Source organism: Boleophthalmus pectinirostris, unplaced genomic scaffold, assembly GCF_026225935.1.
Source record: "Boleophthalmus pectinirostris isolate CB_2022bp ecotype Guang Dong unplaced genomic scaffold, ASM2622593v1 HiC_scaffold_12, whole genome shotgun sequence".
Lineage (NCBI taxonomy): Eukaryota > Metazoa > Chordata > Actinopteri > Gobiiformes > Gobiidae > Boleophthalmus > Boleophthalmus pectinirostris.
In genome coordinates, this window is record NW_026571018.1 from 19,613,530 (window position 1) to 19,640,704 (window position 27,175).

General features: G+C 40.2%; 1 protein-coding gene across 1 annotated transcript; it reads left to right on the top strand.

The window, feature by feature from the left end:
• The first annotated feature begins 136 nt into the window (after positions 1–136).
• ncor1 (nuclear receptor corepressor 1) lies at positions 137–26,679 on the top strand. The gene is given in 36 exon segments (XM_055148321.1): positions 137–1,235; positions 1,337–1,515; positions 1,593–1,647; positions 1,744–1,845; positions 3,973–4,103; positions 4,859–5,154; positions 7,592–7,657; positions 9,803–9,939; positions 10,377–10,461; positions 11,833–12,268; positions 12,681–12,798; positions 12,908–13,085; positions 15,171–15,334; positions 15,623–15,737; positions 15,819–15,868; positions 15,986–16,151; positions 16,240–16,362; positions 16,611–16,691; positions 16,774–17,006; positions 17,395–17,689; positions 18,000–18,224; positions 18,300–18,500; positions 18,882–19,031; positions 19,437–19,607; positions 19,682–19,820; positions 19,892–20,361; positions 20,612–20,728; positions 21,077–21,216; positions 21,887–22,095; positions 22,398–22,541; positions 23,396–23,541; positions 23,729–23,782; positions 23,873–24,064; positions 24,482–24,661; positions 25,126–25,166; positions 25,168–26,679. Coding segments are annotated over 35 exon segments (5,724 nt in total). The 5' UTR covers positions 137–1,235; positions 1,337–1,351; the 3' UTR covers positions 25,318–26,679.
• The last annotated feature ends 496 nt before the right edge of the window (positions 26,680–27,175 follow it).

Below are 27,175 nucleotides of genomic sequence, written 5' to 3' on the forward strand. Positions count from 1 at the left end.
CATCTGCTGTGTTGATAAACAAATAATCCATCTATAAAATACACTTATTTAAAGGTGCATTGTGTAAAGTTTCTGGTGGAGGGTCCTTCAAATGCTTTTCTCCATGGGGCTATTATTGTTTTGTCTGGAATGTTTCACAGAATGGTACTAAGCCTTTCTATCTTCATTGAGACCAAACCAGGCCATGTTACAGGTCAGATCTGTGGAAAGGCAGCACAGTCAGAATGCCTGTTATTGTAGGTATTTTTGAGCTATAAAACCACCTGTAATTTAATAGATGTAAGGTAGAGCTGTTTAATGGCAGGCAGAGCAATGATATGGCTGCATTCTGTGAATGTTGTTCAGAAATGTGAAATGTCTTTGTTTTGTTGTTGAGCTGTTTCTGAAAAAAATATAAAATTACATAGCGGACTTTATTTCTGATTATGTTTCACCAGAAGCCTTTGTCAGATCAATTTCTTTATTTGGACCACAGTGTACGAAATGGTAGCAAGCCTAAGATCCCCCTCCAACAAATAGGAGGTCCCAGACAGTGTGTGGTCTCTCAGTGAGGTCAGCCCACTCTACAAAAAGATTAAAATCCATGAATTTAGCCTGTGAGGAGTAAGGGTCTTCAGTCATGAATCCAAAAATCCTCCATTTTAGAAAGAGGTTTACACAGATTCCCATCTCTGTCTTTCTGCCTGTTATTGGTTTGTGTTGATGCTTTTGTATGTTGGTGAGGTCTAAAAGGTTATTTGTGAATATGTTTTAAAGATGGAATAGTTCTTCTTGGCTATGAATCATTTTCTCAATCCAGGAATGTCTTGTAAAAGGCCTGCCCCTCCAGTGCTTTTGATTTCTGTGTTTTCATCGACATTAGATGTTCTGGCTTTACACTTTGTTAAAAAGAGATACTGTACATCTCTGCCCACTCAACCGCCTTGGGCAAAAGATTTGTGTCCACATGGAGCTGTGATAATATTTAAACCTGGAAGCTGCTTCATCTCGAGGAGCAGGTCAGATGAAGACTGAAGAACATTCTGGTTTGTTAGTTCAATATTAAGCTGCTGTTAGTGGTCAGGATTTCATTATTATACAGGATAAAAATGTCTGGATATATTACCATTTTAAACTTATTTTCATTTTTTTAAATTTTCCTCAGAGTTGGGCAAAGAGGCACTGGTCTTTCTGCAACAATCGCTAGAAGTGAACATGAAATATCAGAGATCATAGACGGCCTGTCGGAACAGGAAGTAAGGACTCTTTACAAATACAGAAAAACTAGAGTGCACAAATGCATAGATGTGTTCTTACAAAGGGAAATTGTTTATCATCACATACATGTGTTTTTCAGAATAATGAGAAACAAATGAGACAGCTTTCTGTCATTCCCCCCATGATGTACGACTCGGAGCAGAGAAGAGTCAAGTTCATCAACATGAATGGCCTGATGGACGACCCAATGAAAGTCTACAAATCCCGCCAATTCATGAATGTTTGGACGGAGCATGAAAAGGAGATCTTTAAAGAAAAGTAAGCATTATTATTTTAGCACAGAATGCACTCTTTAAAAAAAACCCACTACTATTTAATATGACTGTCTGTTGCAGGTTTGTTCAACACCCCAAAAATTTTGGCTTGATTGCATCTTATCTGGAGAGAAAGGTAATGTTTTGTGTGTTTTCTTTTAATGAAGTCAAAAAGTAAAAGACATAATATACTGATAATAAAAACATTGCATTACATTTCTGTGGGTTTCAGTGTGTGGCAGACTGTGTCCTTTACTACTACTTGACAAAGAAGAACAACAACTACAAAACACTTGTGAGACGTAACCTTGGGAGAAAGCGAAAGGTGAACCAGGTTTGTTTATTTCCTTTATTCATTTTGGCTCTTCTGATATGGACATATATTTATAAAACTATTTAAAGCATTTTTAGATCCAGAGGTTTTGTGCTGCACACTTTACACCCTCAGGCTTCTTTATAATGTTTGCATTATATTGGTTCAACTGAGGAGGGATTGTTTCCACAGACAGACAAAATGTACTGTATTATGCTGTAATGTTCAGAACAAATTAGCTGGAGTTGAACTGAAAAAGTTAAGAATAATCAGATTATCTGGAGAGTGTATGTTTATTTCACATTTGTGTTGTGTGGTGCGTAAGGTTAGTGAGGGACAGTCCCCCCTCAGTGGACTGCAGTTGGTACGGCCCGGACATCTGACAGGCCCAAAAAACCCGGTGCTGCTGTGAGTGCCAATCAAAGAGGAGTGCTGGCGGGGATTACCTTGGGTGACCCTGCGTAGATTAGTGTGTGCATGTGAGATGGACAATTCTTTGGGCGGCTTAAGCAGCCTGATGACACGCTTTCCCGGAATATGTGCGGGAGCAGTGAGGCCCAGCAACCCTTCTAAGGAGCTGTGCTCTGGGGCTGAGCTGCTCCTCGCCTGGTCCCTGAGCCTTTGCTGCTATGGAAATACTGGAGGTTAGCCGCCACCAGTAAGCTGTATCCCACAGCTCCAAACTCTGTTTATGAGCAGCAGATGATCTTGCAGGTATGTTGGCAGCTTTGGATGTGGAATTATGAGTTGGGTGATACTATAACCTGTGCTCATTTCTGTATGTTTTGCCCTTGTAGCATAATGCATAGCGCCACACCAAGTTAGCATTTAGCAGAGTTACTTGGAGGCAGTTGATGCAGAATGTGCTGTTGTAGTTAAACTTGAATGTAGATGGGTGCCTTGGAGTTAGCAGCATAAGAAGACATCCTTTGCTAAACTACCGGTACCTTTTTGAATAACAAACAAACTGAAAAACAAATATGTGCAAACACTATGATTCAGCAAATCAAACAGCCAAAATAGAAGTTCGACTTTGGTTACACATCCAGCATAACTCCTACTAACGTGAAAATTGGTATGTAAAATCCCTGTACACTGTGTGCAAGTAGAGGCAAGAATGCCATCTCTACTACAGATTGTCCCATCTAAAGAGTGTCTGTCATCAACCATGTGCCAAAAATGCCTTGTAAACTGTTCCTAGAACAGCATGCGTCAGTAGTGACAAATGTTTGAGTTGTTTTTTTCACTGTAACATTTAACCTCCAATGGTTTCTGTTAAAATCAAGGATATCCCTTTTCCCACATTATTTTAAACATGAATTTACACATCCAGCATCAGGAATTGTAGTGACTAGCAGCAGTGTTTTTCTCATTCTGCCTACTATTGATGTAAAAGCCAAAGAGAAAATCGTAAGATTAGTGTCACATGCAGGGTTCTTCTTATGCCACAGATTTGATTTTACCGGTCATGGAGATCTCACACATGGAGGGACATAATCCCTGGTATCAATGGCTGGATCCTCTTCACAAAGAGCAGATCTTATAACTTCCATTGTCTGGGTGGAAGTTGTCAGGCCAGTCACTAAAATAAAGAAGCTGTTTCTATGCACTTATCCAGAGCTTCACATTTTTCCTTGAAGTCTTACTCATCCTGGAGCAGTTATCTTTTGCCCTTATAGAGGGAACCACATTCCTTGGCCCCATCTGGTACCAGCATGGGATGTTTGGCTTGGCATCACCAGACTTGTTCCAGCGCAGCACTTTCACAGTACAGGCAGGAGGAAGCATTCTGTGGTGAACCAAGCCAGCTCTGATGATCAAGAATGTTGCTCCATCCTCCAATAACACGTTCACGTTTTCCACCGCTCTGCTTAGGTGTTGGTATTTCTAATAAAACCAAAGAGGAGCTGATGTTGCATAGCTCTTTTACAATAATGGTATAAAAATACAATTACATTCACAAGTTCCTACAGTATTGGTCCAGTTGCTGTTCTTAAAGGTCCCAAAGGCTTGATCAGACCCAAAAAGTGGTCCATCTGCTTTTTGTGTTGTTTGTTGTAATTATTTTTTGTAACTATTAAGTAAAATAATTGTGATGTAATTTTGGTTTCTCTTTGGTTTTCTCTCGGTCTCTTTTTTTAAATATAGCAAATCCCACGGCCATCACAAGAAGACAGGTCAGACGACAAGACCGAAGAAGACAAGTCTGAGAAGTCTGATAAAAAAGAGGACGAGGAGAAGAACAACAAGGAAGAGAAAGATGAGAAGGAGGACTCCAGGTATGTAGTTTTCACTGCCCCACAGCCTCATAATCTGAACCTAACCTAAGCATTATTGAAAGTGTTAACATTTTTCTGGTTATAGCCTTTATAGCCTGGAACAAGACTTATGTAATTTATACCTATATGAGACTATGGTGGCACAGGAAATCCTTAATGAATGATTTTATTAAATACAATTTTAATACCTTGTTGTTGTCTTGTGAATACCATCGTTCATCTGCTTATATACTGCAGATATATACAGTATGTTGAGTACTTTATTAGTAGTTTATTTTTCAGTACTAGTTTGTACTAAAGAAAACATTGTTTTTTTTAAACAGTCTAGTCACTCCGAAATGTTATCTTGTTTATTCAATCGATACTAAGGCTTTTTTATTTTCCTTAAATCAACGTTTAAGTTAAATGCATTAAATATATTGAAAGGTACCAGTATTGGTTAAAAGAAAATGAGATGCTAACTATCATTTGTGAAGATTAACATTACAAAACTAGTCAACACCAAAGCCCAACCCACATCATGGTTTCTCATTAATACTGTGGTCCATATAAATCCTTATAATCCTAATAAAATAATTTGTCCTCAAATTAAACATAAGACATGATGGGCTAATTAATAGACAGAATGACTAAAGGACTACAGCCCTCTGGATAGCAAAACACATTGCATTTAGAGCTTTTTATTGCCCATTCAGAAGTGAGTTAATACCCACCGCAGTTCTAAAAGCTCTTGTTGTTTTTATTCAAACCCACAGGGACATTGCAAAGGACAAAGACAAGTGTGACGCCGGGGAGGACGAGGACGGGAAGGAGCAGAACACGCCGCGTGGCAGGAAGACCGCCAACAGCCAGGGCCGTCGTAAAGGCAGGGTTACCACGCGCTCCATGGCCAACGAGGCGGCGTCTGTGGCTGCCGAAGAAGCCCCGCCCCCTGCCCCTGAGCCAGCTGTGCCAGAGCCCACACAGTCCTCCAAAACTGAATCAGCGCAGAAAGGCATGAAGGAGCCTGCGAAAGCACAGACTCCCATAACTACTTCAGAGGCAAATAAAGGTAAAAAAAATGATGAAATTGGTCAAGCATATTCTGCCCTGCCCACTTTTGCCACTGTATGCTCTAAACCATGCTATTTGATGAATCATGATTTGATATGAATCATGTGTTTCTACAAACATAGTAACATAACTAATATTCATCACAATTTTTCATCAGTCAATTGGCAGTTTGTGGATAAAAGTTGAAAACAAAAAGTTCAAAAATATAGGAAGTAATGTTCTAAGAGGAATCCCTCTATCTCTTTAATACACAAAATTTCATCCAAAATGCAGGGACCATTACAGGTTAGGCTTAGCTTAGCTTTCTGACAGTTTAAAAATATTTTTAGTTATCCTATCATAGCATATACTGTGTAAACTAAATGAGCCCTTTTTTACAGTATGTTTGCCTCATGTACTGCCCATGCCCAACCAGGAAGTAGATTTATAAACTTCACAAAAATTGTAAAATACTGTAAAACTAGGTATAATCTTAAACAAAATCTGAAATCTATAATAACGTTAATTATGTTTTAGGTAATAGTGTAATGTAACCTGTCATGCACTTTAAGCTCATGCCGTTTTTTGATTTTGGGTCGCCATGGTAATGTGCTGTTGTCATGGTACGTCAGATGTGCACTTGTTCCACCCACTGCCCTTTTGAAGCTTGTTATTTTGCCAGTGTCAGCTCAGGTTTGCAGCTACCCAAATGTCCATGTTTAATCTGTACCGCTAATTCACCGCTCGGCAAGTGTGTGGTGCCACCTGCTCCCCTCTGCGCCCACAAAGTCTGAATTACACAAGGCCTATCTATAATGTGATTAATTAACCTCCAGCACACAGTGTCCATCCATTTGCTGAACCATTTGACGTTTTCTAGCCATCATTTTCAGTTTGTTTACTCTGAGCTATGTAAACGCGATCCCCCTCAACAAAAAGGTACTAACTGTAGCGCTGCAAGTTACGCTCTAGTTGTTTAGAAATTTGGTATCCTGTGTGCCAAAGGGTAGCCGTCTGCCAGTCTTGCCCACTTGACCCGATGCCAGGCAATTTGAGCATGCTGCTGATTCAGATGCAGCAAAGGGAACAGTGTGATTTATTTTTGTGTATGTGTGTGAATGCTTTGGGAAGATCACAAAATCATTAGATGAAATTTAGCACCACAGACACTAGGACTGCACGAATATTGAGAAATACTGCAATAGGCAAAATGGCTTTTGAGTACTGAGATATTGATATTATTAATTATTCATTATTAATATATATTATTAATCCACTTATTTAAGGTATATTATAAGTGTGCTGTGTAACTTTTTTAAAGGAGGTTCTTTCACCTGCTTGTTTCCATGGAGATGTTTTATTTATGATATTAAACTATTATTATAATGCTACCAGGTCAAATTGCTGGTGAGATTTGTGAAGAAGCGATCTCACTCGGAGTAAAAAAAATCTTTGAGCAATAAAAGCACCATGAATAAATCAAAGACGGATAAAGTTAACGTTTTACTATAGAAGAGGACAAAATGTTTACCCCATGTTTTGCAGCCCTCGCAGACAGACATGTTTGTTAAATTAAGATTTGTGCAAGATTAACAGCCATATTGGTGTAGTTTTACAGTCACATGCAGCATGCCAGGGTAGAGGAAGGAAGCCTGTTCTGGTGGACATTTGTTTAACCAAGTGTAAGAGACTGTGGTGAGGGGCGGACCTTCACTTGGGGCCGTCCAAACAAAGAATTGATCTCTTCATCTTCTTCGTAGCGTTGGTGGAGGGGTGGTGGGGTGTTTGAGGGGTGATGGGGGGGACCTCCATTTTTAATGTCAAGGGTACATCTGCTGCTATATTGGTCCAAATGTTTACACTGTCTCATCGGGTGCCATGGAGGAGAGTGGGTTAGAGTTCACTTGGCCCACTTTGCTCTCACTGCTCTCTTCTGTGAATTCGACTGGAGTTGTGTGGGTGTGTGCGTGCATGTGTGTGTGTCCGTGCGTGTGTGTGGTTGTGAGAGATGTGCAGTGTCACAGTAGACCAGGGGAGGGCTGTTGGCGCTCTCAACTGTGCGTGTGTGTGTGCGTGCGTATGTATTTGTCTCCATCCAAGGCCATTTCCCAAAGAGGGAGGCACGGCTCTCAACTCCTTCACTGTCTGGCGCTATATCAGCTGACCAAAGCCCTCCCCTCGCAGATCAGAAGAGGAGGAGGAGGGTCTTTTCTGAGTAGTGGGAGAGAGAAAGAGAGAAACGGAGAGAGAGAGAGAGAGAGAGAGAGAAAGCAAATGAGTGGAGAGAAGGCTATATCCAGGCAGTGTAAGTAAGGGAGCAGGTCTCGGCAGCCCCTGAATGTAAACAGATTATTAGATTAGTGGCCATGAGAAGTAGACGGCTGAAGAGAGGACTATTGCTCTCTCCCTCCTCTTTTTGCTAATGGCGCTCTATCGTTTCTTCGTCTGATTTTTAGCAGCTCCTGGAGAAACCGGAGAAACTTCTCGCTGGACCGAGGAGGAGATGGAGATTGCCAAAAAAGGTAATGAATGCTTTTTTCTCATCTTTTTTTCTCATAAGCCAAATATTTCTTTTTTCTTTCTGACTTGTTTTTTCTCTCTTCTGATGTAGCCTGACCTCAGATAGAGCGCAGTTAAATTGTATTAGCCTTTGTAAATATTGTTACAGATCATTTATGGATTTAGGCTTATTTTTGTTTATCTTTACTGGCTAAATTTATAAAGCAGTGAAGCATAAGCCTACATAAATCACTATCAATTACACAGTTAAACATTTTCTAAAGTTTATCAAATCTTCCCCTTAAACTATTTTTTTCAACACAGGTAGGTAGGTTGTGTGTTAATGTTCACTTAATTCTCTTTTTGAATCTATAAAATACCAGACTTTTATATGCTAATTCCACTGAACTTTAAACTATAAATAAAATGATTAAAATGGATTCATTGGCGTTTTGTTTGGGGCCTCTGCAATTTGCCATTCATTTTAAGAAGAAATATCTCTCTAGGCTTTAGGCCTTTACTCTAGATATGACTGCAGATTAGTGGCCTCTTGTACCCCTCCTATCATGTGATAAAGTAGGTCCAGCACTTTCAAGCAGCAGTACAGGGCCAATTACACAGTTTAAGTATGTAGAAAATATTTTAATTGGACATCACAAGTCTATAAGTAATGCAGAGTTATTTGGGTTAATTTAAACTATGGATGTAATATGGTTTAAAGACTCACATTGTTTTAGGAAGCCATTTTTGTTGATGGGAAGTACAAGAGATACATAGTTTTTAAAATGGAGAAATACAATCTAAAAAGAAATTCCAACTCTGACTCTAACAGTTGTCCCCCATTTATCAGTGAAAGTTCATTTTTATAATTTTCAGTACATTGTGAAGTTGCTAGCATGCCTCTTTTAAGTTGAGCAAGGAGTAGGCCTGTCACTATTACACATTTTGATGTGAGATATATTGTTACAGAAAATATCATGATTAATGATAATGCTGAAACTACTTTGTACTGCTGACACAGTAACCCTAAAGCAAGACTCCATTAAACCTTTTTCATCATTAAAAAAACACAATAAATTAATATATAGCATAATCAAATGTTAAGTTATAAATGTTAATTATTCAACCAAATATTACTCAAATGTTAAAGGTGCCTTGTGTAACTTTTCTGTTAGAGAGTCCGTCATGATTTTCTCCATGAAATGTTTCACAGTTTGGTATTAAACCTTTTTTACCTTCCTTTAGACCAAACCAGATCAAGTTATAGGTCAGATCCATGGAGAGGCAACCTCTCAAACAGTCAGAATGCTTGTTTTTCTGGGTATTTTTGAGCTATAAAACCACCTGTAATTTATTAAATGTAAGGTATTGTGGAACATTCTAAGCAGAGCAATAACATGTCCATGGAAACAAGCAGGTGACTGACCCTAAACAAAAAGTTACATAGTGCACCTTTTAATGGAAAAGCAAAAACATTTATACAAACAAAAGGTTCAAATGATCAATCAATCAATCGAACTGTATTTCTAGAGCTATAAAGCAATACATTTATAGAGGTAGTTTCAGCAATAAAAACAACACAATATGAAAACATTCAAAATTATGTTTCAGTATGATAAATATTTAGCCAGTTTATTGAACAAGGAGTTGATCGAGTAATCATCATGACGAATCTAGTAGGGTGGTGGGGAGGTCAGAGGAGTCAGTGGATTTAGACTGTAGACGGCTTCATGTCAGAGGTAAATGACAGTTGTCCTGGTTAACACGGCTTAGTCCTGATCACATACAAGAAGAAGGGTAACCATAGCAACAGTAGACTCACGAGTGCTGTGTGATTGTACAGTAGCAGAGGTTTGGAATAGCTGCTTCTCATTATCATATACTATTCATTGAGCTCACTCATAGTTGGAGAAATAACTCTGAGGAAACGGCTAGAAATTTAAATAAATATGTATATAGGAAACAGTTTTGTCCTAACAAGTACATTTTTCAGCTACTCAGATGAATAATGTTGTAGTGTTGTAATGATAGTAAAAACTGAATTTTATTACTAAGGAAAGGTTTGATATTTGATTTCAGTACAACGATAAATGGTAATAAAAATTGTATACAAACACTCGGGGTACCAACGTTTATGACAACGTTATTATGTTGCTATGTTTGCACAGGCCTTGTAGAGCATGGACGTGACTGGACGGCTATTGCCAAAATGGTGGGCACCAAAAGTGAAGCACAGTGCAAGAACTTCTATTTTAATTACAAGAGGCGCCACAACCTGGACAACCTCCTTCAACAGCATAACCAGGTATGGTCCACTGTCCACAAGACTCTATGTCTCGAAGTCTCTATATTAAAGGTGCAATATGGAGCTTTTCTGGTAAGAGTCCAGCTCCTGATTGTGTCCATGGAGATATACACCTTTTCTCTGGAATGCACCACAGTATGGCAATAAACTTGCTTATTATTCAATTGTAGGTTTTGTTTTTGTTTTTTTTAACACTAAAACAGTACCTTGAAAAATATGCATTCTACAGTAAGCAGACCCACCTCTCCACAAATCAGACTTGTAAATTGGCATGGTGCTTCTCTTCCTGGAAATGGATAAGTTTAATATCATATTGTGAAAAATTCCAGACCAAGCCAGAAAATCTCCATGGTAGCAGACTCTCCACACCGAAAGTTACACAGTGCATCTTTTAATTATCAGTTTAGTATGATTATTGAACTCTTCTGTGTTTTCAGGGAAGGGATCGGGATAGAGCTCAAGGTGAAGGCCTAGCCACGGCATCACCCGACGATGATGAAGACAATGCAGATGACAGTGAAGGTCAGTGACAACTAGTTAATTAAAGATAAAAGGCTGTAAATGAATTATGAGAATTTAGCTTGGTGTATGCTAATATTGCTAAGTATTGACAGAACATGGAGAAAATTTTGGGACCCATAGTTTGCCCGAAAAATCTTTAAAATTTTATCAATCTATTGTAACTCCTTATCAAGTCTTTTCACTGACCTTTGGAACTCATTTGGACTATCAGGCCGGGGCGCCTGTTGCATAACAGTTCTTGGCTTTGAAGACTCCAGAAAACCTCTTTGAGCAAAATGAAAGTCCATTTGTTTGATCCCACTGCCTGTCAGTCTCCCAGTCGAGAGCCTTGCATCTATAGAGTTAAAGGGTCAAATGTTTGTATATGGATTATTTCTGTGACTTTGTTTGAGCTGCATTGATTGATTTTAGCTATTTTCTTATGGTTGCTTCATTTAGCCTCAAACTTTCATGTAATTCACATAATCTGCACTTCCCAAGATAGCAGTGGCGGCAGAGGGAGGTCACAAGGTTCTGTCTTGTTTATTTGACTTTCCCTTTGTCTCATGGAAACCCAGACTGCTCTTTGAAAGCCTTGGTGCTCGCCCGCGTGCAGATTGTCCCATCACATACATTATACAGTAGGAGATATGCGTATATTTGCACACGTAGGCACTAGAAAGTCCCTAAGCCAACTGTGCTTTTCTGATTTTCAGTTTGATACATTTAATGCATTTGCAATTTGTTTTGCAAAGACGCACCATCTGGCCGAGCATCACCATGGAAACGACTGCAGTGTTAGACAATATGCCACAGAGAAGCACTTTTAAAAGAGGGAGAGCAAAATTTAAGTGTGAATGGACATTTAAGAGGTTCTGACCTGTATGAATTGTAAAAGCCTTTCCCTGTATTGTTAGGTTTTAATCTACTGTATATCAGACAATGTAGGCAACGCATTATGAATTACCTATGCATGCCTGATATATGAAACAAAATAATTTTACTAAGAAGACAAGATGAATATTCCCGGTCTATTTCCCTTTGTCTGACAGTGTTGGACTGTGGTGGTACAAACTATTCAAATTAATTTATGGAGCGTACACTTAATGTTTCTCCTAATGAATTGACTGATTAAAGATTAAATATAAATATATTTATGCTACATGCATAAAGTATATTTGACCAGTTTTTGTTCAGCCTGTTGTTAGACTATGGGGAAAACAATTGTATCATCTAGGGGCACTGTAGTCTCTAGTTAATAGGAAATAACATAAAATTAATATGAATAACAAATATTTACAAATAACTATAAATGCACAAAAAAGACACTCTATTGACATAGCTATTCTCATCATTTCACTATCACTTATCAGTTTGACTTTTCTTTATCAGGTGCCGACAACAGCTCTGACACAGAAAGCGCCCCCTCCCCCTCTCAGACTGACCCATCCAAGCCCGCTGACTCGAAGAGAGTGGACAGCACTGTAGGAGACGCTCAGTGCTCTGACCAGGACAAAGGTCAGGCTGCTAATAAGACTTCCGAAGCATCTTTTGGAGAGCTCCGAGTGAAGGAGGAAAAGAGCCCGGAGAGTGAGCGGGAGACGCAGGAGGAGAAGGCCCGGGCAGCCACTTATGTCAACCCCAAAACAGAACCTCAGGATGTGGATGTGAAGAGTGCGGAGGTGCAGGTCAAAGTGGAGCCAGAGACAAAAGATAAAGGGGAGAAGGGAGAACACAGTGACAGACAGAGGCAGCTTCACTCTGATGATGACTCTAGCGCCACCTGCAGTGCAGATGAGGATGTGGAAGCGGAGCCAGATAGACAGAGGTTTGTTTAGTGTCATTTTTTTGTAGGGCTGCAACAATTAATCAGAGTAATCGTAACTATTCAACTATTAAAATAATCTTTATCGTAATTGTTAACTAGCCTGATACAGATTCTAAAACGGGTATTAAAAGAGTTATTGTAACACAGCGGCATTAATAAATCAAAATCTCAATACTACACGTAATTCATAAATGTTGTTTATCTAGAAACCTTCAGTCGCCAGATTTCAACCTCTCTTTAGTTTGACATTTTAAATACATGTACAATCAAAATTGTATGACTGTTTGACTAGTCGACTAATCAATAAAAGCAGCTGCTGTTTAATCCACTACTTAAATAATCGTTAGTTGCAGCCCTAATTTTGTACTTTTGGGTAGTGTTTCTGTTGTCTTTAATATGTTCCTCTCTATAGGATATACTCCCTGGACAAGCCTTTATTACTCAGTCCCCCTTCGACTGTACTAGTGTCTTCACCCAAGCAACCAAGTAGCAAGCAGATGCACCAGCGAGCCGCAGATATCCCAGCAATGGTTTGTATATTGGCACAATTTGCAGTTCATTTAATTTTTGTAATTACTTTATTTTACATTATGGTTTGGTCGAGGTTAGAGAATATTTAGAATGTCTTTCGTCCTCCAGGTCCCTGGTCCGTTCGGCCCTGGTGGCGTGCCCCTCAGTGGTTATGCCATGCTACAGCATCAGATCAAAGTTGTGCACGAGTCTGCTCATCAGGAGGACAAGCAGAGGCAGGACCACAGAGACCTGGACCGCAGACCACCCTTCAACACCCGCAGCCCCACCATCCTTGACCGAGATGGTGAGATAGGAAGCGTTTTGCTCTTCCTTTATTGATAAAATAGTAAATGCTATGATGTCTTCACTTATTCATATACAACCTGAAGATACCCGATACTTCTGGTAGGCCTGTCACAAAACTTTTAACGCTATTACACTATTTTCTGATATGTTATAATGATATTTGCTCATCAAAAACATACCTGGAGTTGTGTTTTGTTTGATTCACGCATGTTTAACACATAAACCATGCATATTTAGGCTGTGTTTTTCTCTCAAACTGAAAACACTCTTTTCTACCTTGTAATGGTAAAACAAGAACTGTTTTTAAACTCCATACAGCTTCACTAGAATAATTTTGATCTTTTCAGCCCTGGATTGGCCAATCTCTACTAAAGAATAAGTAATAGGTGTCTAACTTGAAAACTATCACTTCATGACATCACAAGTGGAGCAGAGCATTTTGAGCTTTGAAGATACAGACAGACTAATAATGCAAGATTTTAAACATGTGTGAATGAAACAAAACACAACTCTGGGTTTTTGTTGAGGTTACAACATTACAACATGGTAAAAGCTCACATCAGTCAACTTTGCAATTACATAATATAGCAACTTTAAGTGTAGAGGGTTGAAAAAATAACTTCTGTAATGTTTTATAGATACAAACTACTTTAGTGTTTAATTCTGCTATTTATAGCAGCTCATGTTTGGGTCATTAATATTATTGCTCATTGTCTATATATTCTTAAGCATTATCATGTGTTATCATGACAGGCTATTTGGTTTGGCCCTTACAATTTAGCCGGTTAGCTCTGAGTGGGGGAGTTGTGAACGCCGTTGTGGATAGTGTTATGGATTGTCTTGTGCAAAGCTTTTAGCACCTTTTAGTCTGAGTGCTGTGAAGAGGAGAATTGCTGTCATTAGCTGCTGATCTTTGACACCAGAAGATGTATTGTTGTCTGTTTCAGGGGTACAGTTTTCAGTTTTACAGGGCTACCTTTCACTGATGGTTGAGTTTTATTTTAGTAGTGCTACATTTCCTCTCTGTTTGTCTCTATACTCTTGTTTAGCCTTTACACTACATTGGTGCTTTTCAGATTGTAGAATGAGATGTTATACTGCCACATGTGGGCAACTGTTTTCCTTTTGATTACATTGTACTTTACCATGAAATATCCAAGGTAAACATGCAAATGTTGAATGTTTGTTGAAAATTTTTGAGAAAGCCCAAGACCAAAGAACTCGCTATAATACAACACAATTGTGCATTTAAACAATATGAATTTGAGCTGCCTCTATTTGTCTTAAATATTATTGGACTATAGATGTGATGACATTTGAAACCCAGCAATATTCAGTCAAACCAACTCCCCCAATCTGCTCAAATTTCTCTGTTCAGCCTGGCTTCTGGTAACACTGGCAACACATCTAAACTTAGACCTCTCATTTTGGTGGCCATTTCAATCATTTCAAATTTAAGTTTTCAGTCCAGTTTGGTATAAAAGGGTAATGAGCAAGAGCCTAGGTAACATGAAGCTCTTGACACACTATGTTAAATGTCAAGAAGTCAAGGAGGACTTCCTGTTGTTCAAAGGTTTATGTACCCACAGCAGTGTTATATAATTTCCAGGTTATACTTAGTCAATATATAGTGACATCAGGGACAAAAGGCTTCCATAAGTTGAAAAATGGATGCTTGTACTTACCTCTACTCCAATGCACTGCTTTTGCCATTTACAGTGTGTCAGGTTAAAGAGGTTTTGTCTTTTGTGTATATTATTCCTGGGTAAGTTTAGGATTTTAATTTATTTGTGTGACAAGACAGTATTTCTTTTTAACAGTGCAACACAATCAAGAATGTGCTAAAATGTGGTTGTAAATGTCTTGGTTGGAGTCTAGCACAAAACATGAATGGATCATAAAATGAACCATAGAAGTGCAGAAATATTGCTTTAAACCCTTTGTTTGGGAGATTGTCATTTTTAATATCTTTTACAACAGTTGTTATTTTATTTTGTGTTTTGATATACGCATCTCCTACCTTTTAATTGATAATGCCTATATCGACCTGATCTTTATTATCTTGTTGTTCATGTTTCTATAGTGCTTCGTGCTTCCCCCAACCAGCTCGCCCAGATGCCTGATGCTGTTCGTATGGCGCTTAGCAGACCCAGTCGACCACCCAACATTCCCTCTCCTCCTCCACTCATTCCAACCACCAAGCCCACTGACAAACCATCCTTCATTCAGGGGGGCTCCATTTCACAGGTAAAAAAATAACTGTTATAGTCTTATAGATTGTTTGACTGTGATTAGATTCAGAAAAAAGCTTTACTGCATTTGTGATTTAGTAATAAAAAATATGAATATAAACTTAAACAAATATGAATACAAAATGCTTATAGGCAATATGGAAGGACAGAACAAGAGTGCAAAACTAGCAGTGCATATTAAAAGTGACAATAGTCTGTTTTTCTGACCTTTTGTTAGTTCTCATGTATTTTAAGTTTGGTTGTTGTGTTCTTAAACTAACAAATGGAGTTATGTTTTAAACAGGGAACTCCTGGTACTTACCTGCCATCCCATGCCGTCTATGGGCCAGAAGGAACTAAGAGCTCTGTGGGCTCCATATCTCTGGGGCTGCCTCGCCAACAGGATCCTAACAAACCTGGTAATAATGGTACTTAATTGGAATGGCACAATATTTTTTTGTAATTCAAGAGACTAATTTCTTACTCGTGTTTGTCTCCAGGAAACCCAAAGGTGGGTGAGGGGATGCCTTTCAGAGGATCAATCACTCAGGTAAGGACCTCTTTTAATAGAGTTTGTAATATAATATAATATATAATGTAATATATAATATAATAATAATACAGTTTTACATGGGGTTAGTTGTGCTCAAATATACCTTTCTTACAGGGCACCCCGGCATTACCCCAGTCTAGTATAGCAGCTGATCTCCTAAAGGGCGGGATGCCAAAGCTGGCCACAGAGGACCTCAACAGTCCAGAAAAGACTCGCGGGGAAATGGCTAAAGCTCATGTCATTTACGAAGGCAAAAGTGGCCACATACTTTCTTTTGATGGTAAATTAATTATTTGAAAACCTCAAACATCACAATATTTTTCACAATTTATTTCCATTTTATATTGTATATTTTATTTTCTGAAAAGCCATCAAGAACCCCAGAGAAAACACACGTAGCCCACGGACTGGTCATGACTTGAAACGACCATATGACATGATGGAGGGGCCCCTGATCAGAGGACACGCCGGCAGAGAAGCTCCATTTGAAGGTCTTGCACACAAGATACTCAAAATATTAAGTTTTCAAATATTTGAACTTTTAAACCTTTGTTTAATTGAGTTTTTTTTTTTCATCCACACAAGCTAAATTCAAAATGTAAAAATAAAAAGGGGACAAAGAAATTATACTTTTTACATTAATTTGATCTACCTGAACAAAATGGAAATATTTGATACTTTGATTTTGAGCAAAACTGTATATACTGTATATAGACTAAAGTGTTCTTTTCTTGGACAGGTTTAGTTACCAGAGCTTTGCCAAGAGAAGCCCTCCACAGTGATAAAGACCGAGCCTTAATCCCTGGATCCATCATGCAAGGTAGTCACTCATTTAACTTCTACTGTAGGAAATCTATAATGTGTAAATTATTATAATACAGAAATATGTTTTTATGTTTTAGGAACACCTAGAACATCTGCTGAGGCTTATGAAGATAGCATGAAATATGGAAAGCAGCCCAAAATTGAGAGCCCTCCCATACGCTCTTTTGAAGGTGGGATTGGGAAAGGCAAACCCTATGAGGGAGTCAATACAATCAAAGAAATGGGGCGATCTATCCATGAAATTCCTCGTCAAGAGTCTGGTCCTGACTGCTGCAAGACACCAGAGATGTCAGACAGGAGAAGCATGGAGGTAAAATTTAAAGTTAAAGGTGCACTATGCAACTTTTCTAAGTGGGGAGTTTGTCTCAGTTGAGATTTTATTACATTGCCTAAACTGCTCCAGTGTATGGCATCAAACGTAAGTATTTAATTACAGTAGATATTATTGCTAAACATGCATTAAGCAACATGCTTTCTTTACTGTGAGCAGAGTTGCCTCTCCTCAGATCTGACCCGTGACTTGGCACAATAGCATCAGCTGCTTGTCACCATGGACATAGATACATTTATGCCATACTGTGGAACATTCCAAGCAAAACAATAATACCTCTGTGGAGACAAGTGCATGGCAGAAAAGTTACATAGATCTTGAAATATGTGGTTTTGGGCATTTTTTGACATGTACTAATCTTTTCCAGCATCATCTAAACCAGTCCACCATTAAGCACAATGTCAAGTCCCTTATTACTAGTCCAAATAAGCTTCCCCATGGCATGCCTCCAATGGATCCAATCGAACGAGCCAAGTACGAGGAGAGCAAGGCTATAAGGCACAGTGTGGTCAACTCTACATCTGTCCTGCGCTCCACCAACCAAGAGGCCAGCAAATCCCAGCTCAGCCCTGGCATGTACGAGGATGCCAACGCTCGGAGGACCCCGGTCAACTACAGCACCAGCTCCATGTCCAGGGGGTCACCTATGCTGGGCCGAGAAGGTAATCCAAAATTGAATCACACAAGAGTAGAGGAACATACATATGCAATATGTAATATGTAGGTCTGCAAAATATGTTTATATTGAATCAAAATTGCAATTTGGGTTAGTACAATTTTCAAATCACAGTGGCTGCAATTATTTTTACAAAAAAAAAACTAGTTTAGACCTCTACAAACATGTTCTGAAATAATGGAATTTTGTTAGTTTATCAGTTAATTTTTGATTGTGAATGTTCCTTGAAATGTTTAGAATGAGCAGTCAGTCGAATTTTCTAGTAATAAGTCCCATGTTCTCCCATGTTATTGAAGGTGCTATGGCCTCTTCAAAGTCTGGGCAACATGAAAGAAAGCGTTCTATGACGCCAACACAGCGGGAGAGCATCCCGGCCAAGTCCCCAGTGTCCAGCAGTGATCCAGTCGCCTCTCACAGTCCCTTTGACCCTCATCACCGCCCTGTGCCAGGGGAAGTGTACCGCGCACATCTGCCCCCACATCTTGACCCCCCCATAGGCTTCCACAGAGTGCTGGACCCTGGTACAAAACATGCAGACATTAGTATTCAATATGTAGACCAACAGTACATATTTACATCTGTTTCTCTGTCTACAGCAGCATTCATGTTCCAGAGGCAACCATCCCCGTCCGGTTTCCATAACAATTACCAGCTCTACACCATGGAGAACACACGGCAGACCATCCTCAACGATTACATCACGTCACAGCAGATGCAAGTGATCCCTCGGCCGGATATGGCCCGGGGATTGTCTCCACGGGAGCAGCCAGTTATCCCATATCCAGCTGCAGCCAGAGGTATGGCCCTCCATCAGCTCAGACCTGCACATGCAGGAGTGGCCAGGGGAGGGCTGTAGTGAGCAGGCTGTGTGCTCGTGAAGTAGTGGCTACCTTTTCCAGACGCCCAGAAGCAAATGACCAGACACATTTTCAGATTTGCTCTATTTATTGGGCTGCGACCTATTGGCTACTACTCAATTTATGGATTGGGTATGGTCTTTTGTGGTTGCCCTGTTACAAGTTGACCACTATCTACACTGCAGCCCTGTTGCTTTTTGTATTTGGGAGCACTATTAGAATAAAGGTGATGGGTTAAGTGTATACGGTGTTCATACATTCAGAAACTGATGAATTGGTTCATGTTGTTCACCGTTGGCCCTTTGCTTCTGTCTGTAAAAGGGATTATTGATCTAGCCCAGATGCCTCCAACTATCCTGTTGCCTCACCCTGGGGGAACAGGTACTCCCACTTTGGAACGCTTCGCCTTCCTCCCTGGACCTCAGCCCCCTTTCCCTCCTAGGGCTTTCAACCAATCCTCCATACCGCCAGGTGAGGACCCCTGCCTCTCCCAACCCTACCCTCTTGTGCTTCCCTCTCTCCATCTCCATGTTCTTCACTCGTCTCTAAGAGTACAGCCTGGACTGGCCTCAGGTCTGTGAGGTTGGTCTCAAGGGCTGTGAGAGGCTGTGACAGTTTGATTTCTTTAGGCAAGTGTCTTTGATTAAAAAGAATCCAAATGCATTTTAAAATACTTTTGTTTGCTACAACAGCAAAACAAGACTTTTCCGCTTTTTCTATGTACTTTCTTATTTAATAGTTTCAAAGTAAAGCGAGAGTAATGTGCAAAACTGAGCTGTTGATGCACATTATATAAACATATTTAGTCCTCTCAATACAAGTGAAATATACTTTACTTTAAATGTAATTTGTGACCTCTTCTACTTTTATTTTCAGGCCACCCGGCTCACATGGCAGCAGCTGCAGCTGCCAATGCAGAGAGAGAGAGGGAGCGCGAGAGAGAGCGAGAGAGGGAGAGAGAGAGAGAGCGTGACCGCGAGCAGCAGGAGAAAGAGCGGGAGCGAGAGCAGAGAGAGAGGGAGAGAGCCGCTGAATACATGCGCACAGGTCAGGTTTTATCTGTGCATGAGATTTTTTTATTCAGCAAGTTAATGTTTCAACTTAATTTATGAAATATTTAGTTCCAGGTGGAGAACAGCCTGGCCGACCAGGCAGTCGTGGTTATTTGCACTCACCTTCCCCTTCGCTCAGGACCCAGGATGTGGTGGTTCAACAGAGGCCCAGTATTTTCCCGGCCAAGAGTGTAATCACCTCTCTGATGTGAGTTCACTCAGGCACCTCACTGTAATGAAGGAGTGAGCGCACATCACAGCTCCTTTTCTGTTCCTCAGGCCTCATTCTACGACAGTGACCGCAGCTGCCCAGAGCAGCTCTCGCTACAACACAGCGGCAGACGCTCTGGCGGCCCTGGTCGATGCTGCAGCTTCCGCTCCTCAGATGGAGGTGTCCAAAGTGAAGGAGAGCAAACATGACCAAGACGAGGACATTTCGACACGGCGACCAGCCAGCCTCTCTGAACAGCAGCAGCAACAGGAGGCAGAGAGGAGGCCCATACATTCTCCTTACCCCATGTCTTTGCCTGGAGGGAAGCCCCACTCTGCTTATCCAGACGCAGCTGGGGGCCAAGGCAAAGAGAAGGGCTCCCAGAACTCAAAGTCTCGCATAGAAGAGGAGCTCCGAACTCGAGGAAAGACCACCATCACAGCTGCCAATTTTATTGACGTCATCATCACGCGCCAAATCGCCTCAGATAAAGACAACCGGGAGCGAGGGTCCCAAAGCTCGGACTCATCTAGTAACAGTGAGTCTAAAAGGACCAAACAAACCAGACATAAAAAGTGTCGTAATGTTAAACATACAAGAAATTAATGAAAAGGAACAGAAAGAAGAACAATCTTGTGTTATCTGGTGCCTTTTCCAAACACTACATCAGCACTCATAGTTACATTAAAACATGTTTTCAAACATATTTTATTTCAATAATTGTGTATATTTAATAATTATAATAATTATAATTATATCATTAACCTATTTTGTGTGTATGCCTACAGTGTCATCTGGTCGCTATGACAATCAGAGTGGAGGAGCAATTGAGGTTATTAGTCCTGCCAGTTCTCCGATCCAAGCCCAGCCAGACAAATCAGAGGATGGCCAACAACAGGCTGCAGGTATAAACACTCAGTGACAGCTCAATTCCTGGAAGGAGTCATGTTTTATAGGTTCACAGCTCATCTGATCTGATACTAAATTTAGCTGCTTGTGGAGTAAACATACCATAACTTACATGTCTTAACCCACTGACCTTGTCATTCAAGTGTGACCAGCCACATTCCTCCAACAGTCCAGTCACCAGACACTAGACTTGTACTGCTGTCATGGGCAGGGTCATGGGCAGGGTCAGAATCTGTTGTAGGGTCAGTGTCAGGTGCACTGAAATACAGATCAGTAGCTCTGGGTACAAGGTTTATTCTTGTCTCATCAGTCCTTAACTCACCTGGACACTCTGCCTCTCTCAGCTGGTATGCGTGGCTACGACATGAGTCGTTACCGGCAACAAGGAGAACCACCGCCTCAGCCACCCCCCTCCTCCCAGGCAGACAGCTACCCAGTGTCCAAAACTCAGACGCGCATGATGACTTTAGCTGATCACATCTCGGTAAGACACAGCCACATTTTTAAAGGTACACTGCACAACTTATCTGGTAAAGAATTGGTTGGTTTTCCTGTAATGTTTGACAGTATGGCATTAAATATGTTTATCTCCATGGAGGCAAGCAGTTCATGCCACCAGGTCAGATCTATGGCGAGGCAAGCGCACTCACAGAAAGAATGCAAATCACATTTTTATATAGCACTTTTCCAACTTCTAGGCACTCAAAGCGCTTCACATCCAGGCACCACTCAACCCATTCACACTTACTCATACACCAGTGTACACAGACACCAGGGGTAAGGTAGATAAAGTGTCTTGTCCAAGGACACAATGACAGCATTCATCTGTGTGAGCTTGAGTTGCACCTCCAACCTGTGGGCCAGTGGGTCTGACTGCTGTGCCCTACCAATGATGTTTATGTCTGGAGGGGAATTCAAACCACCAACCTTTGAATCAGTGGACAAACACACTACCAACTGAGCTGCTGCATTTTTAAGCAATAAACACCTGTAATTAAATGAATGCTAGATAGACACATTTAATGTCATACTGTGCAATATGCCAGCCATAGTAATATCTGGGTGAGTGGGTGACATAACCAGAAATGTTACTACCTTTAACTAATATTTTGTCAGTACTATTTGATAGTAATTGTGATTCTACTCTTCCTTAGCATATCATAACCCAAGACTTTGCACGGAACCAAGACCCGCCCCCTTCCTCGTCCGCGCCTCCTGCTACATTCCAGAGCGGGGTCCCCACCATGTCCTCCGGTCGGCCCAAGGTCCCCAGCCGCTACAGTCCAGAAAACCAGCCTCCGTTCCACCAGAGGCCCTCCAGCAGAGTCTCTCCAGAGAACGCTCCTGAAAAACCCAGATCCAGGTACCCAGATCCCCACAAACCTAGGGCTGAATGATTAATCAGAATCAGATTGATTTGCAATTTGAATCAATGCAATTATCAAATTGCAAGGTTTTGAAGTATTAGTTTGTCAGTTCATATTTAGTGTAATTTAGACAATGTGCAAATCTAATCTCAATTTCAAAGCTTGTCAAAAAAAAATCCTAATTAGATATTTTCCCCCCAAATTGTTCAGCCTTATACAAGGCAGTCTCTGAAACCTTTTATACTTTATTGTCATCTGTAACTGTCTGATTTTTTATTTATTTATTTTTTTAACCTAGGTCTGGAAAGTCCCCAGATCGAGGGGGCAGGCAAATGGAGAACTATGAACCCATTTCCCCGCCACAGAGCTACCAGGGCATGGATAAACAGGAGGGTGGTGTGCCCCCACCTCAGAGGAGAGAGGCTGACAACCCTGACATTCGGTAAGTCAAATCTATCAAATGCATAAATGCAGGGGAAGCGCCTGTATCTTAATTCTGAGTTATCCTTGAATTATATCTTAATGTAATATTATTTACACATAAACTTCTTAAGAACATTTCTGCATTTTTGAGTGTTCGCTCTAAAAACTGTATTCTTTTAACTTTTTACCTAAAAAAGACAGAACAGCATTGCCTGGCACATCCAGTCCTCTGTATTGTTTATAGAGATTGATATCAGTGTGGTTCCCACGCCTTCCGTTACATCTTTAGCTCAACCAAACATGATCGTGCATTCAGATGATTATTTTCACGTGTCACATGTGAAACAAAGGAGCTCATTGGTCATCATTTACAAACAAAATCACATTTCTCTCACCTCAGATTAACAGAATTTAGTGCTTCACTCATTAATTCTGCAGAAATCCACAACATTTTTCAGCACCCTTTGATATTTCTTCCTTTTTTTCTCAATACGGACATCTGCCAGTCATGCCCATTTGAAAAGAGTGACCAGACTCACATCTTCATAAAGTGTTGAAGAAGTGTGTATTCCTCGATCCTAGGCAGACAGCCTTGCTGTGGATGTTTTTATTCCACAAAAAAATCTTGACAGACATCTGTTCTTACTGTGAGAAGGCTTGGCTCCTCACAAACTCAAACGTGGCTTGGGGCTCCACCTGCTTATCGCCATTGAACTTTTATGGCTTCAGATAAGATGTATGCCGTATAGTTTATGGCATATCTATCTCTATGTAGAGTGTTTTTAAGTGTGGTTTTGAACCTTCTATTTCCATGGAATAATTCAGATGATGTTGCTTTAAATTAAATCATTTAAATTTGTGTTCTTCTTCCAGGAGCGATTCGAGGTCTCCGGGGAGTGTCAGCTATTTGCCTTCCTTCTTCACAAAGCTGGAAAACACTTCGCCCATGGTTCAGTCCAAAAAGCAGGAGATCTTTCGTAAGTTGAACTCCACTTCTGGTGTCGGTGATTCTGATGTTGGTAAGTGGGGCTCAATGTTCTTTTCCTTCTTACTAACCACCTTGTCTCAAATCATGGGACAATCTTAACAAATGTGCATGCCAATCTCTTCCTTTTATTTCCTTGTACAATAATTGAGCATTCATAAAATGATATTGCCTTGCCCTCTGATTTTATTTTTTAACAATCTTCTTCAATTATTCTCTAGCAAATGCACAACCTGGGACTGAAATATTTAATTTGCCAGCTGTTACCACTTCTAGTAAGTAAACATGACTTTTAAACATGACATGAAAATTTTTACTTAGATTCTTGATAATGGCTCTTGAATGTTTTAATTTCTTTTTTATAGGTAGTATAAACCCAAGGAGTCAGTCTTTCAATGATCCAGCCAGTAACTTAGGCTTGGAGGACATTATCCGTAAGGCCTTAATGGGGAATCTAGAGGAGAGGCAGGAGGAGCATCAGGGAGGAGTGGTGCCTGGACTAAGCGCGCAGGGCTCTAATGACAACCGCCAAGAGGCCACACCATCACCAAGTATAGGTAAGATTACATTAAATCATACAGTGCAGTAGTGTTGTTAACGAAATTATACCTAGATATTAATCAATACTAAAACTTGTAACAACACTAGATACTTATTTGTGTATTTTCTTCAGTATAGATGCCTGCAAAAATAAGACAAAAATGGACCTTTCCTCAATAGTTTAAAAGGATTTGATTTTGAGAATAATTTTAGATCTTTATGTAAACTATGAAACCACTGGCGTTAATAAAATACAATTGGAGCTGAAAATGTAATGCTATTGTATATCATTGTGGTATTGTTATCAGTATTGAATATCAAGCCTTTTCCTTAGTATCAATATTTGAAATTTTAGTATCATGACAACACTACAGTGCAGCCTATTCTATACCACAGTTAGGGTACAAATAATGAATTGTTTATTTCTTCTATAGCTAAGCAAAAGCTTCAAGGCAAAGCTGGTAGTAGAAAGTCCAAGTCGCCAAGCCTGGGTATGGCCTATGGGGGAGGAGAGCGCCCCTCCTCTGTGTCCTCGGTCCACTCTGAAGGGGATTACCACAGACAGACCCAAGCCCAAGCACAGTGGAACTGGGAGGAACGGCCCTCCTCCACAGGTGAGTGCTGAGGTCGAGGGGTTTTGTAGTTTTGGTCATGTTAAAAGCTTTGTACTGCCAAGTGGGTAAGAGGGTTAGAGATGTGTTACAAAGAGTTACCATGATAGCTTTGGATATTTGCTTTTGATTGTGACCTGCGGGCCATATCTGACCAAGTTGTGAACCGCTTATCCAGAGCATGATTGAGTTCATCTGTCCTGGCTACAAATTACCTGGAGGTTATAATAGTTTTGCATTACGGGGTCCTAATGCTTTGTTGCTGGTTTTACTTGATTTAGTCCTTATTTATGTAACAGTTAAATTGAGGTTAAATTTGTTTACTTTTGTTCCGTATTATTCGTGTCAAGCCCGTTATTATGAAATAATTTTGTAATTTTGTCAAGCTTTATTTTTCAATGTGTTTTTTTTTTTTTTTTTTTTTTTTTTGGAAAGTTAATTGTTGTATATGTCTCCATTTCCTTTAGGCTCCATGCAATTCCCGTATAACCCCCTGACGATGCGTATCCTTGAGCAGCACACCCCCAACCTCCATAGCATCCCCTGCTGTCCAGAGTCAGCAGCAGCAGCAGTCTGGGGGTCCTCCTGTGTCCCAGCAGCGAGCCTGGCCCCCTCTTCTGTCTGAGCAGTATGAGACCCTGTCTGACAGTGACGACTGAGCTCCTCTACAGCATGTCCTTGTGTAAAACAGGCTTTTGCTGCAGCTGGTCACCCCTCTCCCAGAATTACCCTGCTCATTGGTGTGGCCAGTTAATGGGGGCGGTGTCCTTTTTATTTTTGGTGCTATGGCGCCCCCTGGCTGTTGGCTCCATTTACCAACAGTAGCATGTGACAAGTGGGGTTCTCCCGACTTGAGAACGTAATCAGCTTGTCAGGTGGAAAGTAATCTTGAGGGGAAGACATTAGATGAAGAACTTCACACTTCATATGTACAAAACAACATAAGAGACTATTTCTAAATTTTGATTTCTGTGAAGATATACCTTGTCTTTAGGAAAATCATTGTATGTAAATAGAGTAACCTTTTGCAGTGTTTTTCTTAAACTGATTATTTCTTATTTTAATGTTGCTTTTAAAATTATCCACTTAAATGGGAAGTGGATGGGTGTAATATGTAACATCACAGCTAGTCTCTCCCAGTCCAGCCCGGCGCGTCAGCTTACCCACTGCGGAGACTGCTGCTCCTGTGGTTAGTACTTGAACCGAAGTGAAGCAGAGGCTGTTCCACCAGAGCCTGTGGAGTGTGGAAATAAGAGGGCAAAATGGACTGCCTTTCATCCATGGATTGATTAAGGTCTGTCTTCACAACATGGTGGAGATGAACCATTATCAGATAGTAGAGACAACAACTCACCCCATTTTAGACACATTTTTGAACACTGGTGACATGACAGAAAGGTTAGAGTCTAGTATAAGCTTAATGCCCTAATGACTACTTCTGGGCCCCATTCAAATAACAAAAGTGAGCCAATTTTTTTTCTTTGTTGTCACATGCAGCGGTCTCTGGTTTCCAGTTGATCAGGAGTATACCATGGTGAATACAAACACGTCAGGATTTTTCAGAGCGGTTTTTGCCATGCCTTGTGACTTGAGAAAGAAGGCAGCTTTAATTTTCCTCAGAGATCTTCGTTCGTGTTTGATGTCCTTCTTTTGTTTTGTAATCCCTTTTTATACTGTCCAGAAAAAAATCTGAACTAGATTTAAATTGTCTTTCTATTACTCAAAAGACAAAAATTAACCAAACATTAAGAATGGTCTGCACCATTGTTGCACTTTTTTGCTTTGTAGCTTTTGACAACAAGAAGCATACTACCTGCTGTGTAACTTATTCAACCTCCGGGACAGGAGTATACTAAGATGTGCTTTAATGTCTCTTCACCACATACATAAACCTGTTTGTTTTTACTTCTGTCTTCTCTTGTAGTTTGTACATTATTTTAATAGTGTGCACTCACATCACAGCTAGTGTTTTATGTGTATGGTACCATTAACTCTTCAGAATAAACCGTAATAGTCTATCATTCCTATGACCACTCTGCTTTTGTCAACAAGCCTATAGCTAAAATAAATATTCTAGGTCAACATGATCCACAGCAGTTACTCATTGATACTGAATGTAGGATATTCATTGAGTTTTAAATCTTGCACTTATCTCACATGCTTCGTTGCAGTCTGCATAAATCCATTCTTGATTGGAGTCATATGTCATAGCACATGATGTTATTTTTCTGTGATTTTCAACATCTTGTTAAACATCCTTTTTGTAGCTCGGATGTTATGTGTTTACAAAAGCAAGGACAAAAAAGTTTACAAACTTGAATCTTAAAACATAATCTGAAATGAAGCCGAAATTTAATTGGAACAACATTTTAGCACTCTACTAGGATACAACAGTGACTTTTTTTGTCTTTTTAAATTGAGACTTGAAACCCTGTATCTTATGATGTTGAACAGCTATGTTTGTATCGCACAATGTCTCCTAATAGGCTCTTACACAAAAGTCAGACCAATCAAATA